The sequence below is a fragment of the Mytilus galloprovincialis genome, chromosome 9 (genome assembly GCF_965363235.1).
Source record: "Mytilus galloprovincialis chromosome 9, xbMytGall1.hap1.1, whole genome shotgun sequence".
Classification (NCBI taxonomy): Eukaryota; Metazoa; Mollusca; class Bivalvia; order Mytilida; family Mytilidae; genus Mytilus; species Mytilus galloprovincialis.
In genome coordinates, this window is record NC_134846.1 from 60,130,867 (window position 1) to 60,155,577 (window position 24,711).

A 24,711-nucleotide genomic window follows, 5' to 3' on the forward strand; every position below is an offset into this window, starting at 1 on the left:
GAAGTCCGAGTCTGATGTCAGATTCAGAGACTAAAATCATATCTTTATAGTCGTAAAGTGTTTGTTCCGTCAACCGACCTGCATTGTTTGATTTTAATTAATTTTAGATGTAAGTCATCAAGATGATGAGCCAAACATTTAACGTAACTATAGTCTAACGTCCTTTATTTCATGTTCGATGGGATAAATGCACTTATAACTTTGAATTACTTAGTGCCGGAAAGAATGCAACATCTATATAGAGGGACGTGAAAATAAAGGATAATTCGATTACTTCTTTTCGTTCTTCCTTAGAAACTGCTCATATTTTCTTACCCTTTGGAATAAATAGGGCAAAATATCTGCAAAGGCATTAAAAAAATTAATTAGACCGTGTTTTAGTTTTAAATTTTAAGTTCTAATATTGATTTATTTTTTTTGGGGGGGGGGGGGGTAAAAAATACGATTTTTGAAATAACAATTTTATTATAAAATCTCGTGTTTGCCTTAAATAAAAATAAGAGAGAATAACATCTCGCTATTTCAAAAAAACGGAGTTAAATAACGTAAAGTATTTATGATGTCTGATAAATTTGACTACAGTGCTATTACAAAATGATAAAAAAGACGGCCGTCGACACAAAAGATTACCGCAAGATTGCGACTAAGGAAATATCAACACTGCGGGATACTACATACTTGTGTGATACTTAAATGATAAGAGTATGTGTGGTAATTTGATCAGCAGTCAAAACAGCAGCCATGTTATAAATACTGTGTAAATCAAATTATCAACAAACTATACGAGGAAAAACTTAACAAAAGACGCAAATGGTAAGTTATATTAGAAAATATTCATATGCAGCTATTTTTGTAACTTCACACGCACAAGAAATTATTACGATAACGGCTAGAGTCAAAGAAAAAACTTTATGCAGGGTTGTTTATAATTTGACTGGAGTCAAATTTCACTCTGAATGGAAATCATTTGCGTTCTATACAGGTCTAGACTGTGATGGTGTGCATGTAGATATAAACATGTTTAATAAAAATAGTGATAATGTCTAATGGTTTTGCATCTGACGAGAATTCCAATGAAACAACGACGAAGTTAAAAATACCTACACAATATTTCCGTTTTTTTTTTTTATCGATATGCACTAAGTTAACGTAACTACTGTTGAGATCTTGTTCATCGTTTATAAGTATAAAAAGGTTCAAGATTATCTTCCATTATGTAATTTTTATTATACTTATGCATTGCATATTAACATAACAAATAAAATCAGTATTGTTTGCTGGTGCACTGAAAAAAGGCAATCAAGATCATGTTGTTTCTACTGGGGCGTGTTTTATTGGTCTCTTCTGTACATCTCCAGAATGTCTTCTGGTGAAGAGTTCAAAAAAATGAATCTGGACCTCTTCTGGAGATATTCTACGGAAGATCAATAAAATAAAAAAAGTTAATTGCCGTCTGCCGTCGAATACAGCAGGTTCTTGTTATGTTGGATGAATTAAATTAAGTTTACGATTTTTTTAAGAAAATTAAGATACGTCCAGTAGACATGACTGTAAAATTGTGCTCTGTTCGTTACAATTTTCTTTATGCTTTTCTTCAATTCAATGTTGCTAAACAAATCAGGCTTTATCCCCCACTATTTGATTTTTAAGAACAATCTTATCCTGCACAAGAATTCGTTAATATTTGTCTGGAATATGACTCGGATCAATTTACAAAAAGGACATCTTAGTCTATTTATTTATTTTTTAAAGTAACCGAACTGGATTATTTTTGTATAAAGCAAAGCTTTCAGGAAGTTCTCAAAATCATTTTTTTCTGGTGGTCCTTGAAGAAAATCTCCTCAGGTCCTAACTATTATTTCTAATGCAAAATTTCGATGGTCAAAACCTTCGGACTACCACTTTTCAAATGCTTTCATTATATATCGATCCATATGTTAGTATGCAACGTAAACCAGACGTTTCCTATACTTTTCTTTTTAATAAATTTTAACAGTTGGTTGTGTACTGATTGATACTTCAGTCTGGGAGAACAAGATTTATTTCAGAACTAGTTGCAACTAGCTTTGAACAAACTTCCAGTAATTGCAAATACTCTTTGTTCGATGTTTTGAGTCTATAGTCTTAATGTTAGTTGGCCGGTTTCTTTTGAGTATCTCGTACCGATCTTTTCAGTTAATCAAATTGCAACTGATTTGCACAGGTTGTTCTTATATTGTACTGCTACACTACTGTTTCAGCTTCGAGGAGGATCGAGCGCTCACAAACTAGTTGTTGTACTGTTAAATCACTGTCCCTGGATAGGAAATGGTTGGGATCCCGCTACTATGTTTAATCCCGCCACATTCTGTATGTATGTGCCTGTCCCAAGTCAGTAGCCTGTAAGTCAGTGACTTACAGGCTACTGACTTGGGACAGGAACTCGGTGGTTGCCGTTTGTTGCTGTGTTACTTCTTTGTTTTTCGTTCACTTTATTTTATACATTAATTAGGCCGTTAGTTTTCTCCTTTGAATTGTTTTACATTTGTGATTTCGGGGCCTTTTATAGCTCACTATGTGGTATTGGCTTTGCTTATTGAGGCTTGTTTAGGGGGGGTATCAATATCCCATATCCCATTAAGTTTTTATCCCAATATCCCGTATCCCTATAATGTTTACCCCTAATATCCCAATAAATATTTTTTACAAATATCCCATATCCCTAAAACTATTTTGAAATATCCCCAAAAATCATTATAAAGTCATTCCCAAGCCCATTTTTTTCCTCATCATCACAGCGTCAACAATTTTGACTGGTAAAACAAACTGTGTTAAAGGAAATTTACAGTGCATACTTACAGTGTTAAATAAGAAAATATGTGTCCAAAAGATGAAGTGTTCCATCTTAGAGCCTTGTATAACAATCTTTTTTATGTGATCTTAAACGATAAATTTAGTGTAAGGGGTCTAATTTCAGACTTTTTTTAATTGTTCAAACCGTGATGCATATGACTGTAAAATTTCATTTTGATAGCAGTCTTCTTTTATTGATAAGAAACTTCATCCTACACGTTAAACTATGTTGGAAAGAACAGAAGGACTCAACCCTGTCTCTTGTCCGAGATTGCTCTGACATCCAACGGTTGTTTTGTCAGACAAGTTGAGACTGTGGGACGTCAGAGCACGTCTATATCAAAAAGTGGATATTTAGCATGCAAGTTCAATAACTCAAAATTTAACACAAGAAAGCTTTCTGCTAATGTACCTACATTACACTTAACTGTTGCAATATTTTTACAGCAGGCAAAATTTGCACAGCCCTTGTTTTGCAAAGAAATAACACAACATTTGACTCTGTGATCTTGAACTTTATGAATTACATAGATCCCAATATTTTTGTTACTTTTTTTTAATTTCCTTCCTCACAACACCAGTAATAGAAGAATATATATTAATTTACATTGATTGTTTAGTAATTATTCGTTATTAACATAGTTTATACGGCGAAATATCTACTTTTTGATATGGGGCGTGCTCTGACGTCTCCCGGCCCTAGCTTGTCTGGCAAAACAGCCGTTGCACATCAGAGCAATCTGTGAAACGTGGAGACCTCTGAAGATCCTCGCCACGTGAAAAATAAGAGGTAAAACACTAGAAAATATCCTGTAATCATATAAAGCATCAAAACAAATAAAAACATTGACAACAATAAGGCTTATAAAAAAGAAGATGTGGTATGATTGCCAATGAGACAACTATCCGCAAAAGACCAAAATGACACAGACATTAACAACTATAGGTCACCATACGGCCTTCAACAATGAGCAAAGCCCATACCGCAAAGTCAGCTATAATAGGCCCCGATAAGACAATGTAAAACAATTCAAACGAGAAAACTAACGGCCTTATTTATGTAAAAACAAATATGTAACACATAAACAAACGACAACCACTGAATTACAGGCTCCTGACTTGGGACAGGCACATACATAAATAATATGTCGGGGTTAAACATGTTAGCGGGATCCCAACCCTCATCCTAACCTGGGACAGTGGTATAACATAACTCATCAGATGGATACATCTAACAAAAATCTATGATTATTTTAAGAAAATTTTCAATGCATATGTGCATATAATATAAAAAAAGATATGGTATGATTGCCAATGAAACAACTCTTCGCAAGAGACCATGTGACACAGAAATTAACAACTATAGGTCACTGTACGACCGTCAACAATGAGTAAAGCTCATATCGCATAGTTAGCTATAAAAGGTCCTGAAATGACAAATGTAGAACAATTCAAACGAGAAAACTAACAGCCTAATTTATGTACACAAAAATGAACAAAAAACAAATATGTAACACAGCAACAAACGACAACCACTGAATTAAAGACTTCTGACTTTGGACAGACACATACATACAGAATGTGGCGAGGTTAAACATGTAAGCGGGATCCCAACCCTCCCCTTAACCTGGGACAGTTGTGTAATAGTACAAAATAAGAACGAACTATACAAATCAGTTGAAAAAGGCTTAACTCATCAGATGGATACAAATAGAAATACATCTAACAAAAACAGAGAGTGGACGTGACCGAGTACTTGTACATCCCATCAACAAAAAGACACTAAGTACAGATCTGAGAGTACTCGCAGTTACTGACAGCTAGTTCAAAGCCAATTACAACTAATAAAAAGTAATGCATCTGAGGCTAAATTATCAATCATTACACATCCAGCATCCAATGGCACGGTAAACAACATCTCCGTAAAAATGAGGATGTGCTATCCCGTTTGAAATAAGTTTTCTACAGGTAGAACCAAACTTCAAAACCAAATCTAGAATTTAGTAAAGATTTTAAGTGATTTATGGTAACGAAATCCCTGACTTAATAATTTACCAGTAATACATAGATTTCGTTCATTAAAATCCAAAACGTTACAACAGACACGGGCATAGCGGAGGAGTTGTGATATACAAACACCGTAAGATAGTGCAAAAGGAACATCACCACCCAAAAAGGAAAATTAACAATAAGGAATGAAGTATGGAAAGCAAAACAAATACTTTTAAAATTATCAGTACATATGAGCATACAAATATCGAAAATAGATCAATACTTTTCGCTTGGGTTTGGATGACTTTTAAATAAAACGACCATAAACTCAATTAAAATCAACAAAGCACTAAAATGACCTTTAATATTAAACTTTTTTGAGCAATTTTATCAAGTGAGATGTAAATATTTCTGTACTTAACTTTTAAATTCCACTTATTTTTTTTCATGTTAAAAATTCAATATCCTAATAAATGCATCAATATCCCATATCCCATTTACTATTAGGACAAATATCCCATATCCCTAAAATTAAAATGGCAAATATCCCGTATCCCAATATACCCTATACAAGCCTCCTTATTGTTAAAAGCCGTATGGTCAGGTGACCTATGGCTGTTAATTTTTGTATCATTTGGTCTCTTGTGAAGAGTTGTCTCATTGGCAATCATACCACATCTTCGTTTTTATATAATCAACTTCTGCCATATTCTTTATGAACCTGTCCCAAGTCAGGAGCATGTAGTTTAGTGTTTGTCGTTGGTTCATGTCTCAACTCATATTTGGTATTTTTCAAATTGTTTTGTTTTGTATAATTAGGCCGTATTAGTTTTATCGTTTGAATTGTTTCACACTTTCATGGCGTTTTATAAACGGCTTTACAGTATCGGTTTTTTTTTTATTGTTGAAGTCCTTACGGTTTCCTATTATTGCTTTCATCCACTACTTCATATTATGATAGTTGCGTCATCAGCAATCAGATCACATCTCTTCGTTTTTATATTATATACCCGACTTTTTCTCTCGTGTTTTCCTGAACATGCATGAAATATTTGTCACTGGGCGTTAAAAATTAGCATCAATTTTGTGTTAAATAAGAAAAAACCATCTGATATTTATTTATTTGTTGGGATGGGGGACAGGAGATTTTCGTTTATGAATATGGTTGCCTGGTAAGAGCAAAAAAAAAAATAGGCATGATTAGCGACAAATTAAAATGAATAACGATGTCCTCTTTCCTTCTACATTCCTCATCTATTGATTTAAACTGACTACTAGCCCAATCATGAGTATTGAAATTAGCGTTAATCACTAATGAAAATATAATAAAGAAAATGTAAAAAATTAAAAGTTCAATAAAATTGTAAAGTTTAATAAATAAAAGAAAAATTGAAATGAACTAGCAACCTCAATCAGGCATGCGCCGGAAAGTAATCTTCAAAATGTTGATGGTTTTCTGTACCTAAAGAAGAATCAAAATCCCGTCTCTAGAATTTCAAAGAGTTGTCCCTTAATTGTTACTGTCCGTGTAGTTCTTATATTCATCCAGCTTATCGTCCTACAGATATGTCCTACTAAGGCTGTCATACCATAAAAACGTTTATAACAAAGCTCACATTCTAGTATATCTTCATTAATTAATTTATGAATGTCATTTAGACTAAACGACGCCATGTTTGTTTTGTGCCTCTGCTGTCTAAACCACCTATTTAAAAAGAAGAGGTGGAAGAGAGCCAGAAGATCTTCCCAATGCAAAAAAATAGAAATGGACCTCTTCTGGCTCACTACCGAAGAACAAAAAACACGCCCCTGTATCCTACTGCTGTATATAATACAATATGTGTTTTATATTCCTCATGATGCAACGACAAAGATAAATCATAATTCAGTTTATCAAGGAGGTTAAACCTCCTTGGTTTTACAAAACATGCAGTGTAAGAATACAATATATCTAATACCGGTGTACATTGTGTAGGCAAGACTTGAAGCAGTAAGAAAAGAAAACGAAATATGAGTTTAACAAATTTGTTTTAATGATTTTAAAAGATTCAAACTATTTAGTCATTGACAGTAAGTGTGACCATGAAGGTATTATTGTGACCGTCAATATAATACTTTCATGGTATGACTAAAGTTACCCAAATGTTTAACTACTGATGTGTCCTGACAGGTCTGTAACCAAAGGAACATTTTACAGGATTCTTATTAGAAATCATTACCCATTATTAAAAAGAAAAATTACATGTGATGGCATTTTTGTTAGCTTTTTAAAATGTTCTTTCTCTCAAAAAGAGAGCTGTTCAAATAAGGCAATTCCAACTTTAATACGGTTTTTTAATGTTTTGATTGCTTAAAAATTAAAGTAATTTCGACATTGACGAATTTCACGTTTGCCGTTCAATAGTATCGATCATTGATTGATTGACATTTTATGCCATTTCTGAGAACGCGTAATCCAGTGAGTATGTTGTAGGGAAAACGCACACCTGGGGTAGTACAAAATAATAAACATGGTATTTTTTATAAGTTTCAGGTTTCAATATGCTGTTTCTCTTGATCAAACAGAGGTCAAGACTGGTTTTGACGATTTTTAGCTTGGTTGTTTTTGACTTGATGACCCTTAGGCCTAATTGTTTTCAAAACGGACACCAATTCACACAGGTTTGTTGTCCTTTGACAGCCTCTAGGTGGACCATGGAATTATTATATTGACTCAAAATTCTATATCAAACGTCTATGGGTGGACGCAAATGTCCAGATGAGAACTAGAACACAACCATTGGTACTCAGTCCAATCTTTGCTACGCGTCTGTTTTCGACCAGTGAACTAGGATCCCGATTTAGTTATAACGTTCAGGAAAAATGCTCTCATTTATGTATAAAGTGTGTTTACATGCATATAAATGTTAAAACAAAAGAAAACTGTGCACATTATTTGACACGTTGATGTATCTTGTACCTGTGTGTTTTTTGTTTGATGTTTACCTGTATTGTAAATTGATGAGATATCATCAGTTTATATATTATTTCAGATTACATTTTAAGGACATACGGTAAGAAATATTTTGATCAAGTTTTAGTCAAACTTCGTTTCGTGACAACTATGATATATATAACATGTATAAGTTTGACGTGTAACACAGATAAAAATCATTACATTTCATTTATAATCAATTCAAGTCAAATCAGTTTTTTATGTTCTTTATTCAATTTTGAAAGGTTTCACATAGGAGCATTTACAAGTAAAAATGTTAACTTCATTGTCGTTCGTACACATAAGATGCCTCTATTGCGTGGAAACTTGTGGAGTCCAAAAGCCTCGAGATTTTATTTTATATTTTTCATGATAAAACCGCAGATACTTTCATTACAAAATTAGATAATACCTCTGTAATTAAACAATAATTACTTGGAATTGAACAATGATAACTGTTATAACAGAAAAAGTGTTGTACATATTGAAAGTGTGCATGTACATACATTATTACAGTTAAAATATACTCGTAGGAAAAATACTTTACCTTCATTTTACGGGTCGTCAAAAAATCGTATGTCGCAGATTTTCTTAATTTGAGGTTTTGTTAGCATTCTTTTGTAGGTCTTTTTATCCGAGACATGTAGTTTAAATCGGTTATTTAAGAAATAAAGGATCATAATTCTGTACAAGCGTTCATACGCATAGCATAAGCTCCTGAAATATTGAGCTAAGAAAGTTATTCAGTGGCATACCCAGGATAGTGCTTAGAATATGTATTCCCTCTTTTGATGTCCAACATATGAAAAGTCTCATATTTTTCACAAATGTGATTCAATCAGTAATTGTCCAAACAAAAATTCTGTAATTTTGTACTCGACCCTGTCCCGCCCTATATGTGTTTCAATCTCAAATTATATTGTTATTGTAATGTAAACTGATAAAATCTATTCTTCTATTCATACTTTGACATAAGGCGCTTGAGGACTAAATTATATATATATATTTCAGTAAAGCTTTTGGGGCAATGTGTAAACATGCATTTCTTTTCTGGGTTTTCTTAGTCTCAATAAAATCTCAAAATTCCATAATTCAAAAGGCGGTTCTAGTAATAAACAATTGTTTGTATTCATTCCAACATGCATAAGGTGACTGGTGTTCTTATTGGTGCATTTTTAAAACCATCACTGTGGAAGCCCACATATATCAGTCTGTTTTTGTTATTGTGTTGTCACTTTTGAGTGTACCAACCTAACCCTAGGTGTACACATTTTAGATGATTCAACTATCATTTGGCATAAATAGATATTTATCTTATTTTTGAAAATACTCACTCTGCTCACCAGGGATACATCATAGTACTTTAATTGTATAGATCCGTAAACACGACAGATTTTTTTTACAAATAATAATTGTTCTTTTGTTCACAGATTGTTGCGGCGACAACCATGGATCAACATATTGCAAGCAAACAATGACAACGAGTTTACTAGAGCATGGTTTAAATGGTTTAAATGCAAAGCAAATTCTGCGGCTGCTTTTTCGAAAGTTCCGAGATTTATGTAATCTACGTTGTATATCGATTATAGGACTTGCTTTTCTGATTGTCCAGTTCTTGCTTCTAATTCTGTATGGACACACACGATGCGAAGGCGAAATCTGTGTAACCGAAAGTAGAAATACTTCCTCTTTCTACAGTATCTTTTTTTGGAACTGGAGAAAAAAAGGACCTCTCTTACCATTATGCCCAACAATACCACCTGGCCTTTGTAAGTATTCAAAAATAATACAGAAACACGATATACAGCATGTACAGAGAAGGGATCAATAAATGCACACAAAAAAACAAATATAAAAAACAAACGTCATGTATGTTTTATTATTTTTAGTAAAAGTGTGGGGGGAAAAGTGTCACTCCCAAAAAAACATAGTAATATTTTTTTTTTTCACATTTGGCAAATCAAGAAAAACACACGTACTGCGTCTTTATTTTATTGATTCGTAAATCAATGATAATATATATGAATCGTATTTTTTGGGGTTTTTTTTTGTTTTATTTTTAATCATAAAAAAATCAAAATATGAAATAGATCGCAGTTCATGTTTCAATTTGAAAAACTAAAATGGACGAAACGAAAGTATGGTTGTATCATAAAAAAAAGAACGATAATTGACATAGCTACGGAACTCAGAACTTTTTTTATATTTTTAGATGGTTATATCAAACCAAGCACTGAAGTTTTAACTTGGGCCGAGCTCGAGTCAAAGTTTTTGAACCTGCATTATGGAGGGCGATATAAACCACCTAACTGCACATCCCGACACAGAGTGGCCATCATAGTACCATTCAGAGATCGGGAAATACATCTGAAGATTTTCCTAAATAATCTTCATCCTATATTGCAGAGACAGCAGATAGAATACGGAATATATGTTGTAGATCTAGTAAGTAAGATAGATCTACAAGTAAAACATGTTAATTCAAATGACCATTTTTTAACGCTACTTTTAGGGGTTTTTAGTGTGAAGTCCATACGTCCAAAACTTGGTTTCTGTTCTCTAACTTTGCCTCAACCAAATGATATGAAACTTATACACAATGCTTATTACCCCAAAACACAGGTCAAGTTTGAATTTTGGTGGCGTCACTTTTACCATTCTATAAGAATTCCCCTTTACAAATGAAAAAAAGTATTTTTTTGTTTCTGTTCTCTAACTTTTGTTTGCCTCAACCAAATGGTATTAAACTTATACATTGCCTCAACCAAATGATATAAAACTTATACACAATGCTTATTACCGCAAAACACAGGTCAAGTTTGAATTTGGGGCTGGCTCTAGTCAGACTGGTTCCGTTACAATTTTTTTCTCGAAATTTACAAGCAAACGACTGACATTTTATTATTCAAACGGCAGAAAGAGACTGAAAAAAGCTAGACCTTGAAATCATTTAGATTTTATATTCGTGTTAATTTACACTTGCATGGGCATTCAGTGGTACTGTGTGTGTGATTTTTTTTTGTGTGTTTGTAGTTGGAAATAATGTACATGTACAAATTGGGAGACAAAACGATTAAAATAGAATTTAAAAAATAGCCTTTTGATGCACTGATTGGCATATTGCTCACATACTAGGCGTCGGGGAAAACCAGAGGAGTTTCACAATCTGAAAAGGAGTTTTTAGAACAAGTATACAAGTATATACATTTAAATAAGAAGTGTTTGCATTTCTTTGTGTGGATAAAAAAAACTACTAGTATATTTATGTACATTGTCGGAAAATATTTATTGTATTTGTACGAGCTTTAGAAACACGACGAAAAGGGACTCGCCGAGCTTTTCACTTGTTTCGTAATGAGTACAAATACATTTTATATTTCTGTAAAAAATATGGTAATCTGGTCTTCTTCCGATCGTCAGTAAAACGCTTGCCAAAGTGGGGCGTCCGTTTAGATGTGCGGGATATATCAAGTTTGCAGCACGTCCGGTCAGAATGGGGACGTTAAATCCGATGTCTCGTGTAAAGAGAGTGCAACGCTATTTGCACGTTAAGAACCCTTGCAACAACTCTTTGAGGGGTCCGTAGGTGGCCTGTTGCAAGGGAACATTTCTTTCCCTATTCAATATACCCTTATTTTCTAGTGTCAGTCTAAATTTCCTTGACCATCATCTTTGATGTCCTCTATTACAAAACCTTCCTAGTGTATTTATAATAAACTTGTTCTCGTCCTGAACATGCATGAAATATTCACCACTGGATGTTATGCAACCAACAATCAATCAACCAATCCTCCAATTTACACCCGTCACATGAAACTTTAGTTGTTAAAATTTAAATCATTGCCTCTATTCTTTTCAAAGAAATCGACATAGTTAAAACACGGACTGCGAAGAGGACCAACAATGAACAGTTACGCCAAACGAAATATCTACGTTTCAACGCTTGCTCATTATGGAAGTGGGATAACATGAGACTTTGTTTGCAAAAGTACAAGTCTAAATAAAACAAAAAAAATATTTGTATACATGTTATTTGTACAAACGTTGGCTGATAGAATGATAAATGGAGATATGGGATATGCAAATTATAAGATAGCAACATCTATTTAACGACATCAAAACCAAAGATATCAAGAAAATCGTGACTAAGCTAGTATGATTGTGTAGTATAATTATCCCAGTAACATTTCAGTCTCTTAGTACATATTTGTTTAAGTCTTAGAACTTTTGTTCTTCTGGAGAAAATCCAAACCATAATGATATAAGGAGATGCGGTACAATTGCCCCAGTTAATCAACTTTCCACCAAAGACGAAATGACGGAAATGTTAGCTTGTTTACATTGCAACTACATTGTAGATCTCCATATTGCCATTCCATTATATCAACTGCTTATTCTAGAATATGTATTGTCACCAAATTCCTAATAGAGCACATATCATATTGTTTAATCCATGTCCGTTCGTCCGTCAATCACGCACTTGGTATATATAGGGTTTACACGGCTAATTATTTAGGACTACAGTCTGTTTGCTTCAGCTTTTAAATCATGTACCTGGTGTTACTACTCATTTTAAAAGTGCGCATATCGTCTGGATTTTCTCTTTTTGTTCTGTTTATGACGAGTTGCTGGATAAGGCATTTGGATAAGATATAAAGGCACGCAGGGTACAGACTCAGGCTTACATGTCCTACATGTGGAAGTTCAATCCGAAACTTTTATATTTCGCAGTTGGTTTTACTCATATAAAGAATGCATATATGATATCAAGATTTGTTTTGCATATATTTTTTCACAAATGACAGAATGTTGAACTTTGTGAAATTTGCGTACAGTTTGCAAGGTTTGTCCGACTTGCTGGTTAAACAATTCACACATTTACATCACGCAGTCTAAGTACACTATACTTATGATTGTATCAAGTCAAGACTATGACAGCTGTTTATCATTCTTTTGCTGTTCTTGGGATTATGATTTCGTCATTTGATAAGGGAATTTTTCGTTTTTAATTTTTCTTGGAGTTTTGTTATTTAATTTTTAGAATGTGTACTTTATCTTCGAGATTTTATCAGGATCGTTATTTTCCCTCATAATTTTCACAACTAATTGAAAGTTTAACCTTTTTTGACTGGTGCATTTAATGTATCTTTTATAAACAATTGTTTTCAAAATTGTAATGTATCGTCCCGAACATGCATGAACTATTTGCCACTGAACGTTTTAACAACCCTCAAACCGAGCAATTAAAAAACTGTTAACTGAATAAAATTTTGAAGTACTCTATTTCTGCTTGGATACAGCGATGACACCACCATCTTCTAATATTATGGAGTTAAAAAATCAGTAATTCGAATGAATCTGACGTGAAATTGTTCATATTATTTTCAGGTGAACTTTTTTTCATGATTTTAAATTAAATTATAGAATTAAGATATTATTTGAATAATTCTATTTTAAATTTATGCGAATTTACCGTGTACAAATTCCCGTTGATTTATGCAAGAACTATTATCATAAGATTCATGTGGAACCAACCAGACTGAGTTCACGCAAGTTTCAAGTTTGCTCGTTTGGTGTGAAAGTCAGACGAGAATAATGTTATTTCATGTGAGTGAAATTTCCATGTACAGTGCGAAATAAAATTATATCAGTTGAATTTTATATTGCATAACTAGAAAATTTACGAAACCCGACAGGGGATATGAAAATAAGATAATCACCATTCAGATCCCGACAATATTTTGTTTTCCATGTCTCTAAGTAGGGATAACGTTATACTCTGAATAATATAACGTCACGCGTTTTCGTTCGAATTCGAGGCGGTATCGATCAACTTTGAAGCCATTTATCTCAAAAACAAGGATGGTGACATATGATTTTCTATACGTGTATGGATTCAGTGTGCAATCCTGGATATCATGTTAGTTTTTTGTTTTTCTCCGTATATAAGAACATAGCCATCCATTGGAAAATCGAAAAAAGGTAAGCCGAAAAAAGGCATTTCCCCTATATACCTATGTAAAATTGTCGCCAAAATTCACATTTTCTTATGAAATTACAAAGAAAACAAAAATGGTGACCCCCATTTTTTATTACATATTCCGATGTAACTCGATACAAAGACCACGTTTGCCAAAAAGTTTGGAAATCGGGAGATATGCCATTCGGTATCGTGTTACCTTAAACGTTTTGAAACAAATGATATCTGTGATCGAATATTTGACGAAAAAAATCTTAAAATACATAAGATGACAAACAAACAAAAAAATAGCAATTGAAATTACAATGAATATTTTGTTATTGTATAGGAGACAATATGATATCTATAAAATTCCAACAAAATCAAATGACGATTTTGATACAAATATGGTCGGGAATTGATAATATAACACATATCTGTTATAAAAATGTCAATGATGTAATTGTTAAAAGATTTTTTTTTAGATTGGAGTTTTCATCCTTTGTCCATAATTATAGTTGTACCAACTATAATCAATGCTTTATACAATGCCATGTTCATTCAAAAAAATAAATCAATATTTACCCTACGTTGCTTACAAGCACTTTGATTAATGTTCTTCAGTTTTGTCCATTTATTACTTTATTATATACAAGTGGGGACATCATGTGTGTACCATGGACACATTCCCCATTAATTTTCCCATACATTCAAAGACTACTGCATATTTAATTTAAACATTTTCTTTAAACACGTAACCCTTCTTTTCATTTCAGGATTTAAAAGTTCAATTTAACAGAGCTTTACTGTTGAATGTTGGCGTTTTAGAATCTTTACGACTACACGACTATCAATGCTTTATATTTCATGACGTGGATTTACTGCCAGAAAATGATAATAATTTATACACCTGTCCAGATAATCCTAGACATATGTCCGTAGCCGTGAATCGGCTAAAGTATAAGTAAGTTGAAACAATCGATATTCAATTGTAGACATCTGACATATGTCAGTAGCCGTGATTAGGCTCATGTACACGTAAGTTGAAACAATTGATATTCAAATGCAGTCATTTGACATGTGTCAGTAGCCGTAAACTGGCTACAGAAAGAGTAAAATGAACAATTGATATTCAAATGCGGACGTCTGACATATGATAGTAACCTTGAATCGGCTCATGTTTAAGTAAGTTGAAACAATCGATAACCAAATTTAGACATCTGACATGTGTCCGCAGTTGTTAATCAGCTAAAGTACATGTAAGATGAAACAATCGATATTCAAATGTAGACGTCTGTCATATGACAGTAGACGTGAATCGGCTACATTACAAGTGAGTAGAAACAATCGATATATTCAAATGTAACATCTGACATGTGTCAGTAGACGTGGATCGGCTCAAGTACAAGTAAGATGAAACAATTCATATTCAAATATTGTCATTTAATATGTGTCAGTAGCTGTAAATCGGCTCCAGTACAAGTAAGTTGAAACAATCGGTATTCAAATGTGGTCATTTGACATGTGTTAGTAGCAATGAATTGACTAATCTACAAGTAAGTTGAAACAATCGACATGCAACTGTAGACATTTTACATATGTCAGTAGACGTGAATCGGCTAAAGTACAAGTAAGTTGAAACAAATGATAAGCAAATGTAGACATCTGACATGTTTCAGTAGACGTGAATCGGCTAAAGTACAAGTAAGATGAAACAATCGATATTCAAATGTAGACATGTTACATATGTCAGTAGCCTTGATTCCGCAAAAGTACAAGTAAGTTGAAACAATCGATATGCAACTGTAGACATCTTACATATGTCAGTAGCTGTGAATCGACTGTACAAGTAAGTTGAAACTCTTTTGAAACAAACGATATGCAAATGAAGACATCTGACATGTGTCAGTAGCCGTGAATCGACTAAAGTACAAGTAAGATGAAACAATCGATATTCAAATGTAGTTTTCTCGTTTGAATTGTTTTGCATTGTCATATCTGGGCCTTTTATAGATGACTATGCGGTATGGGCTTTGCTCATTGTTGAAGGCCGTACGGTGACCTATAGTTGTTAATGTCTGTGTCATTTTGGTCTCTTGTGGACAGTTTTCTCATTTGCAATCATACCACATCTTCTTTTTCATATCTTGCATATGTCAGTAGCCTTAATTCGGCAAAAGTACAAGTAAGTTGAAACAATCCATATTCAGATGTAGACATTTGACATATGATAGAAGACGTTCATCGGCTGATGTACAAGTAGGTTGAAACAATCGATAATCAATATTGTAAACGTCTGACATGTGTCCGCACATGTGACCGCAGTTGTGAATCAGTTAAAGTACAAGTAAGATGAAACAATCGATATTCAAATGTAGACATCTGACATATGTCAGTAGACGTGGATATGCTAAAGTACAAGTAAGATGAAACAATCGATATTCAAATGTGGTCATTTGATATGTGTCAGTAGCCGTAAATCGGCTACAGTACAAGTAAGTTGAAATAATCAATATTCAAATGTTGACTTCTGACATGTGTCCGTAGTCGTGAATCTGCTACAGTACAAGTATTAAGTTAAAACCATCGATATTCAAATGTAGACATGTGACATAAGTCATCAAAAGTGCACGATTGATTAAATATAACGTAAACAAATGTAATTTGACGAGAGTTATCAAAATAATTCCATACATAATAATATTTGTATTCATAAGTTGTAATGTACGACATTCATGGTCTTCATGGTCCTACAAAAGAAAAAAATGAACAGACGTATGTATTAAATTAGTGGCAATTATTGGTACGAGAGAAAAAATACAGTCAAGTTAACTTTTTTGTCTTCGTAAAGTCCAAATGATACATATTGTTATGACCTAAGAAGATATAGTTCTATAGCTTGTAAAAGGTATTTTCAGTTTCTTTCCATTGTAACAATTAATAAAAGTATAGATACAGAGTTTGTTGTTGATAAATTGTCCTTGATTTCACATTCATATATGTATAAACATTAATTTCCTATTGTTTAGACTGCCATATGATAAGATATTCGGAGGTGTGGCAGCTATATCGAAAGAAGACTTTTTAAAGGTCAACGGTTACTCTAACAGGTACTTTGGTTGGGGAGGAGAAGATGATGACATGTTTAATAGGTAAGAGTCCTGAAAGACACTCCATTTTCAATATTCCGTAGACAGTCGACTTTTATGTATCATGCATCTCTGACATTATTCAAGTTTATTATATAATCGGAATGTGTTTTGCTATTGGTTCGACTTGCAAATTTTATTGAAGCAGGACAGTTCCGTTAAAGCAAGACAAATTTAATCACTTAAAGTTAGATATAACAATTAAAGTGACATGCCAATAGAAAATTTCTCCAAGTAATATCACAATAGATATATATAGATATAGACCTCTGACTAAAAAAATAGCTGTCATACGTAAGTATATCAAAAGGCAAAACAAACAAAAATGGAAATGATGTAACCTCTTATAAAAACAGACATTTCGCTCACCTGAACATATATGTATATTTTTTTCAGAATTAACGCAATGAATTTGACCATTACAAGATATCATCCTGGTATTGCTAGATATATAATGTTGCCGCATGCAAAACAAGAAGAAAATTTAGCCAGGTAAATAGTGATCAATAATATTTTTTTTTATCTTCATACGAAAAAAAAAGTTTGATTATAAATTTATAATCTTCACTTAAACTTCGAAAACTACGGAAGCGTATTTGGGACATAGAAAAAATAAAATTGGCAGTGAACTTTTTTTTCAAAGTCGAAATTTTGACATTCCAAATCTTAAAATTTCGACTTTAACTCGAAATTTTAACTTTTCTTATCTTGAAATTTTGACTTTCTAAAATCTTGAAATTTCGACTTTTTAAAAAGTCGAAAATTTGACTTTTTTAGAATTCGAAATTTTGACTTTATGAAAAGTCGAAATTTGGACTTTAAACTCGAAATTTCAACTTTTTCAGTATTTATACGTTTGCGATTTTCACATTCACAGTCATTTATATCAGCAAGCGGAGAGCTATATACATCATAAACTTGATAAGCATATTTTAATAAACTAAACCATTTTTTAGAGATTATTTAAGATAGAAAATCTTGTTTTTGCCGAAGAATAAATAAGATATGTTTCACGTTCAAATACATATTTCAAGTCTGGACTTCAGATATGTGTATCAAGACAACCCCGTTATTCCGACATACCTATATATTACGACATACTTTTTTCAACAGTCTACTATATAAAGATAAGGGTTAATAGTTGTGTCATAAGAATGCCAACTTGTAGAGAATGTTCCAGAAAAAAGAACCAACATTACAAAATTCCAAAATTATACTAGAAAACTGAGCAGCTCATTGGTCGTCCTGAATATACATGGCATTTTTGGCTACTTGATTTATCATTGTTTAAACAAGGCAAAGTCAGTGTCTTGCTATTGGGAAACCAAACAAGCCTTTGAAACTGTAATTGCTAACTGTCCTCAGATCTGACGATCCTATGACAGTGTCGTGTAAAACTAAAACATGGAATATGGGAAACTCAACTGGGAAAACATTTTTTTTTTCTGTCAACATGCATGTTCCGAATGAAACTCTTCAATATTAAATGCTTATCCATATCTTAATTTAAGAACAAAACCAATTTCTGAATAAAATTGCCAAAATGTGTGGATGACGCTTAAATAATTTGCGCCCATGTCTATTCCTTCTAAAATTGTAATAACTGTGTTTGAATACCAACATCAAAGTTTTAAAAGGACTTAGAAAAAGTCAAAATTTCGAGATTTCAGAAGTCAAAATTTTAACTTTTAAATAAAAATTTCGAGATTTTAAAAGATGAAATTTTGAGTTCACAGCCGAAATTTGGAGTTTAAAAAAAGTGGACATTTTGAGTTTAAAATAAGTCGAAATTTCGAGTTTTAAAAAAGTAAAAATTTCGACCTTTCAAAAAGTCGAAATTTCAACATTTTAGAAAGTCAAAATTTCAAGTTTAAGTCAAAATTTCGAGATTTGAAAAGTCAAAATTTCAAGTTATAGTCAAAATTTCAAGTTATAGTCAACATTTCGAGATTTAAAATGTCAAAATATCGTCTTTGAAAAAAAAGTTCATTGCCAATTTTATTTTTTGTTATGTCCCTAATACGCTTCCGTAGAAAACAACTTTCAAGTTTAAATCGAGTAATGTCAAAATCCTGCAGTCTAAGATAAATCAATACAAAAGATTGAAAACGAAACAGCTGATCTTATTGCTTCACGTGTACACAGTTATTAAATAAAATAATGAATAAATTGTAAAATAAAGGGAAATAGCCAACTTATACTTGAGATTGATATAGCTTAAATTGTAACTAAAATATAAGTTATAAATAATTATGGGTACGACTTGGACCATTACTTCTTTATTCAGAGAAAACGAATTATTTCAAAGGGGCATTAGCTACGACATTTAAAATAATAAAATATGATTATTTTTGGATTAGTCATTAATGAAAGTGAAAAAGTTAAATAATAATTTGCTTTTTAGCAGCGTAGTTGGTCAGTTTTATCAAAATACGCAATCACTTGCAAATAGAAATGCGACAGCATTGAATCATGGTACTCCTTAGATGGAAATTCGTTACGCATGTATTCGGCTATTTAAGTTAAGGAAAAGAATGTCAATATTGAAAGTGAAATAAGTATAAACAATTTGGTTGACTTATACAGATGAAAACGATGATAAACATTCTTTTCAACCTATATTATGAAATCAGACCTAGAAAAATCCAATTGCACTTTGTCGTTATCTATTGTCTGCAGTCGTCTAAAAGTGGTCTTCACGATGGTTAATTAGATGACGTCTAGCCAAAATTACATACGGAAATGTTGATACATATTATCGAGTCCTTGCACTGTTAATTGCATCTTTATTTTCGACTTTTTATAGTAAAAGTGAATAGAAATCCGCTATGAAATTTTAACACAATGTTTATGACCACAAAAGGAAGGTTGGGATTGATTTTGGAAGTTTTGGTTCCAACAGTTTGGGAATTAGGGGCCAAAAAGAGCCCAAATAAGCATTTTCTTGGTTTTTATACGCCGACGGCAAAAATTTTAATTTTTCGTCGTATATTGCTATCACGTTGGCGTCGTCGTCCTGCGTCGTCGTCGTCGTCCGAATACTTTTAGTTTTCGCACTCTAACTTTAGTAAAAGTGAATAGAAATCAATGAAATTTTAACACAAGGTTTATGACCATAAAAGGAAGGTTGGGATTGATTTTGGGAGTTTTGGTCCCAACATTTTAGGAATTAGGGACCAAAAAGGGCCCAAATAAGCATTTTCTTGGTTTTCGCACTATAACTTTAGTTTGAGTGAATAGAAATCTATGAAATTTTGACACAAGGTTTATGACCACAAAAGGAAGGTTGGGATTGATTTTGGGAGTTTTGGTTCAAACAGTTTAGGAATTAAGGGCCAAAAAAGGGCCCAAATAAGCATTATTCTTGGTTTTCGCACAATAACTTTAGTATAAGTAAATAGAAATCAATGAAATTTAAACACAAGGTTTATGACCATAAAAGGAAGGTTGGGTTTGATTTTGGGAGTTTTGGTCCCAACAGTTTAGGAATAAGGGGCCCAAAGGTTCCAAAATTGAACTTTGTGTGATTTCATCAAAAATTGAATAATTGGGGTTTTTTGATATGCCGAATCTAACTATGTATGTAGATTCTTAATTTAAGGTCCAAAGGGTCCAAAATTAATCTTAGTTTGATTTTAACAAAAATTGAATCCTTGGGGTTCTTTGATATGCTGAATTTAAAAATGTACTTAGATTTTTAATTATTGGCCTAGTTTTCAAGTTGGTCCAAATGGGGGTCCAAAATTAAACTTTGTTTGATTTCATCAAAAATTGAATAAATGGGTTCTTTGATATGCCAAATCTAACTGTGTATGTAGATTCTTAATTTTTGGTCCAGTTTTCAAATTGGTCTACATTAAGGTCCAAAGGGTCCAAAATTAAACTAAGTTTGATTTTAACAAAAAATTAAATTCTTGGGCTTATTTGATATGCTTTATTTAAACATGTACTTTGATTTTTGATTATGGGCCCAGTTTTCAAGTTGGTCCAAATCAGGATTCCATATCAAGTATTGTGCAATAGCAAGAAATTTTCAATTGCACAGTATTGCACAATAGCAAGTAATATCTTAATTGCACAATATTGTGCAATAGCAATTTATTTTCAATTGGAGTTATCTTTCTTTGTATAGAATAGTAGTTGATAATATATGTTGGAAATTTGCCAGACATTACTATGATGTCATTTTCTATTTTTATTTGCCAATAACTTTATGTAAATAACTTCATTGGAAATTTGCCAATATAAAATGTTGCTGATGAGGCTTTTTTTCCTTATCTTATCTAAAATGTTTTTAGATAATGTATGTTGGACATTTGCCAGACATGACTATGATGTCATTTTCTATTTTTATTTGCCAATAACTTTATGTAAATAACTTCATTGGAAATTTGCCAATATAAAATGTTGCTGATGAAGTTTTTTTTATTGTTTTATACAATAAACAATGTATATTCACTTTTACTACCAACCAATCTTTACCATTCAGTGATAACAAGCACTTTATTTTACATTTTAATATTTTATGATGTATTTAAAAGAGTAGTTATTGTTGCAAACTCCATTAGAAATTTGAATTGATATCAGTTTTGGAAAAAGGGAAACGGGGATGTGAAAAAAATGGGGGGGGGGGGGTAAATTTTTCTCATTTCAGATTTCATAAATAAAAAGAAAATTTCTTCAAACTTTTTTTTGAGAGGATTAATATTCAACAGCATAGTGAATTGCTCAAAGGCAAAAAAAAATGTTTAAGTTCATTAGACCACATTCATTCTGTGTCAGAAACCTATGCTGTGTCAACTATTTAATCACAATCCAAATTTAGAGCTGAATCCAGCTTGAATGTTGTATCCATACTTGCCCCAACCGTTCAGGGTTCAACCTCTGCGGTCGTATAAAGCTTCGCCCTGCGGAGCATCTGGTTGTAATTTTGATGTACGTTTTAGTATGTTATAAATCAAATATGGAGAATTCGAGTCAAATCAGTGAACATAAAATTGACAGCTAATGCCCCTTTAAGATCTTTCTTTTTAACATAAATTTGTCATATTACCATGATTACATTATATCCAAAAGTATACAATGTGTGATGAAATTCCGATATAGTATATCGGGACAGAAATTTTTTTAGAAGACCAATTGTTATGAGTAAATTATCTATATGTTTATAAGATTTTCCATCAATTCATTATATTGTTTACTTGTACTTTAATTTATATATTAAAAACAGGTTTGATATATTAAAGTCTGGGAAAGTGACTTTCATGAGAGACGGAATAAATACACTGAAATACGATCGGCTGATACTGGATTTCCGTCGACTCTTGACATATATAATGGTCACTGTTAATCAAACAGAAATTGCTTCTGTAAGTACTAGGTAAATAGGTAAATATGAATATATAAAGCAAAAACTATAACAATGTTACAGAAAAATAAAATAGCAAAAGTATCAAAATAGAAATTCCCTAAACAAATGCCAATATCAAAAGCTCAAACACATCAAACGAACGGATAACAACTGTCATATTTCTGACCAGTACAGGCATTTCCTAATGCAGAAGATGGTAGATTAAACCTGGTTTTATAGCTAGATAAACCTCTCACGTGTAAGACAGTCGCATAAAATTCCATTATATTGACAGCAACAGATTTACTGACCTTGCGAGACCCTCGTGTGTTGTCAAGGTCTTTAAAAATCCCTAGTAGTAATGTTTTATGGTTGAGATTTATTCCACTGATGATATTAAAAGATAGGAGTTGTCAACTTGAGAACTCGCAAAATGTCCCCCGCCACATCTACATGATCTATTGAAGTGAGGAATTTTCCCTAATTGTGTCCGGTTTTATAGTTTTTTACTTAAAGGCAGAATATTTATACTTTTGACTGCAGACCTTTGATCAAATCTATGTATAAAACACAACTTTTCTTGACTTGGTTCGATTTATTAACCTTGACATAATGTAGACACGGTGACTTGTATACTCCTAAGATCGTATGGCCATTCACTATCTTTAATCTATTTTTTTTTTTGTATGTGGCTGTCCCATCGCGTCTATATAAATTAATAGTTCACATTCACGCACTTTGAAAAATATAAGTGTCATCCAAAATTTTCACAATATACTTATCTTGCAACAGAGTAGCTATTCATATTTTGATATAGATTGAATTTCATTTCCGATCGGAATATTTTCAAATTGTTCAGACGAGGCTAGTAAAAAACATGTATATCAAATAGTAAATTACAAATTATTATTTAATTATTTCAATTCCAACTTCGTTCGGACCAATATGTTAACTCGAAACAGAAAAGTTTAATCTTGGAGCATGCAAATCTGTCATATTGATTATCTTTGTAAATTGTTTTAAACTTGATATTCTAGGGAAGAGGCATCAGATACGACATAGATACAAGCCAGGGCTGATAAACTATTGCAGAGATGGCTGACCAGTATATATGATACGGACCTTGACGTCTAATTATGATTAACAAGAGTGATCAGAAAGCTATATTGTGATAAATGTAATTGACATTCCAATGATGGGAACACTACCGTGGCATTGTTGTTCAGATACGAAGTGTTCATAAATAATAATGATAATAATAAATGTTAACAAATTAAATGTGTACAGAACTAGTTTCAATTCATGGGATGTTATATTGTTATTTTAGTTTTGCCTAACCTTGACCTCATTTACATGGTACAGTGACTGATTGAAGCGAAAACATTCCATGGGAATTTATCGCTTATTATGGATAAAAGGATAATCATATTTGGTATACATGATGCTTTGCAAGTTCCACAAGTCCATCAGACAGGGTGGTGTAAGGTGTACAAAATTCACCTGACCTCGACCTCATTTCACGGTACATTTGCCAATGATGAGTTTGGTCTGTTTCTCAGACAGTATTTTTAGTAGTTCAACAAATGTTGGTGCAAAGAATGATTTGTGAACATGTATGTCTTGTAGGTATCATCTGACCTTCACTTCATTTTTATGGTTCGTTGGTCAATGTTAAGTTTCCCTAGATTTGTCCCTTTCCTCAGATACTACAAACTTTCAGGTCAGTTTTATTTGGTGTATGGGTTTTAATTGTAATGTAATATATACATGTTGTATGGAGATATTACCTGAACATGACCTCGTTGTCATGGTTCAATGTTAAATATTGAACTGTTTTCTTGGTTTCTCGAATTTCAGACATGTCCCTTCGAAAGGTTTACGGACCGCCATCACCAGTTGGTTGACCGTTATGGAATATCTGTTTCACAGATGACGACGGATATGTTTCAATTGTGGAAACCACAATCCCGTCCACTTTTCCTCGAATTCACCTATGCCGAATAAGACTTATCACTGTGTTTGTACTTACCATGATGAGCAACACGACGTGTGCCACATGTGAACAGGGCCGTAACTAGCCACTTCTAATAGTGAGGCAAAGTATATTTGCCGAGCGGAGCGAGTCGAAAAAAATTTGGCAAGGCCCCCAGAAGTTCTGAGAAAAATAACGCAAAATCGTGCATTCTGAGCGTTTCCCGGACTCTTTCTAACATAGAAACGCAATTAATTTTTAGCTATTTTTTCGACAATATTCTAGTCTCAAAGCAAAAACATAAATTCATTGTAATTCAAGACTTTTAGGTTTTATGGACAAAATTAAAAGACTGATGTGTAGGATAAAGCAAAAGTTGTAATTCTCATAATCATTAATACCGGATCTATCTATCTATCTATCTATCTGTCTATCTGTCTGTCTGTCTGTCTGTCTGTCTGTCTGTCTGTCTGTCTGTCTGTC

The 24,711-nt window shown here is 32.7% G+C and overlaps 1 protein-coding gene across 5 annotated transcripts; it reads left to right on the top strand.

The window, feature by feature from the left end:
* The first annotated feature begins 674 nt into the window (after window positions 1-674).
* Window positions 675-23,559, top strand: LOC143045480 (beta-1,4-N-acetylgalactosaminyltransferase bre-4-like). Of its 5 annotated transcripts, none has more exons than XM_076218009.1 (9): window positions 679-813; window positions 7,857-7,877; window positions 9,229-9,567; window positions 10,011-10,243; window positions 14,534-14,721; window positions 16,787-16,909; window positions 17,303-17,398; window positions 22,137-22,286; window positions 23,294-23,559. In XM_076218009.1, the coding sequence occupies exons 3-9, from the start codon at window positions 9,273-9,275 to the stop codon at window positions 23,316-23,318; spliced, it is 1,110 nt and encodes a 369-aa protein (XP_076074124.1). In that variant the 5' UTR covers window positions 679-813; window positions 7,857-7,877; window positions 9,229-9,272; the 3' UTR covers window positions 23,319-23,559. The 5 variants fall into 5 exon arrangements, with proteins under 5 accessions (XP_076074122.1, XP_076074124.1, XP_076074125.1 ...); XM_076218006.1 differs by having other exon boundaries at window positions 680-813; window positions 22,137-22,275; XM_076218008.1 differs by lacking the exon at window positions 7,857-7,877 and adding an exon at window positions 7,352-7,485 and having other exon boundaries at window positions 706-813; window positions 22,137-22,275.
* Window positions 23,560-24,711: the final 1,152 nt, after the last annotated feature.

Coding starts and splice junctions, on each gene's coding strand:
- LOC143045480 (XM_076218007.1), top strand. CDS start 9,273: ATGACAACGAGTTTACTAGAGCATGGTTTAAATGGTTTAAATGCAAAG. Junction 14,722..16,786: donor GTGAATCGGCTAAAGTATAA/GTAAGTTGAAAC, acceptor CCTATTGTTTAG/ACTGCCATATGATAAGATAT. Junction 17,399..22,136: donor CAAGAAGAAAATTTAGCCAG/GTAAATAGTGAT, acceptor TATTAAAAACAG/GTTTGATATATTAAAGTCTG.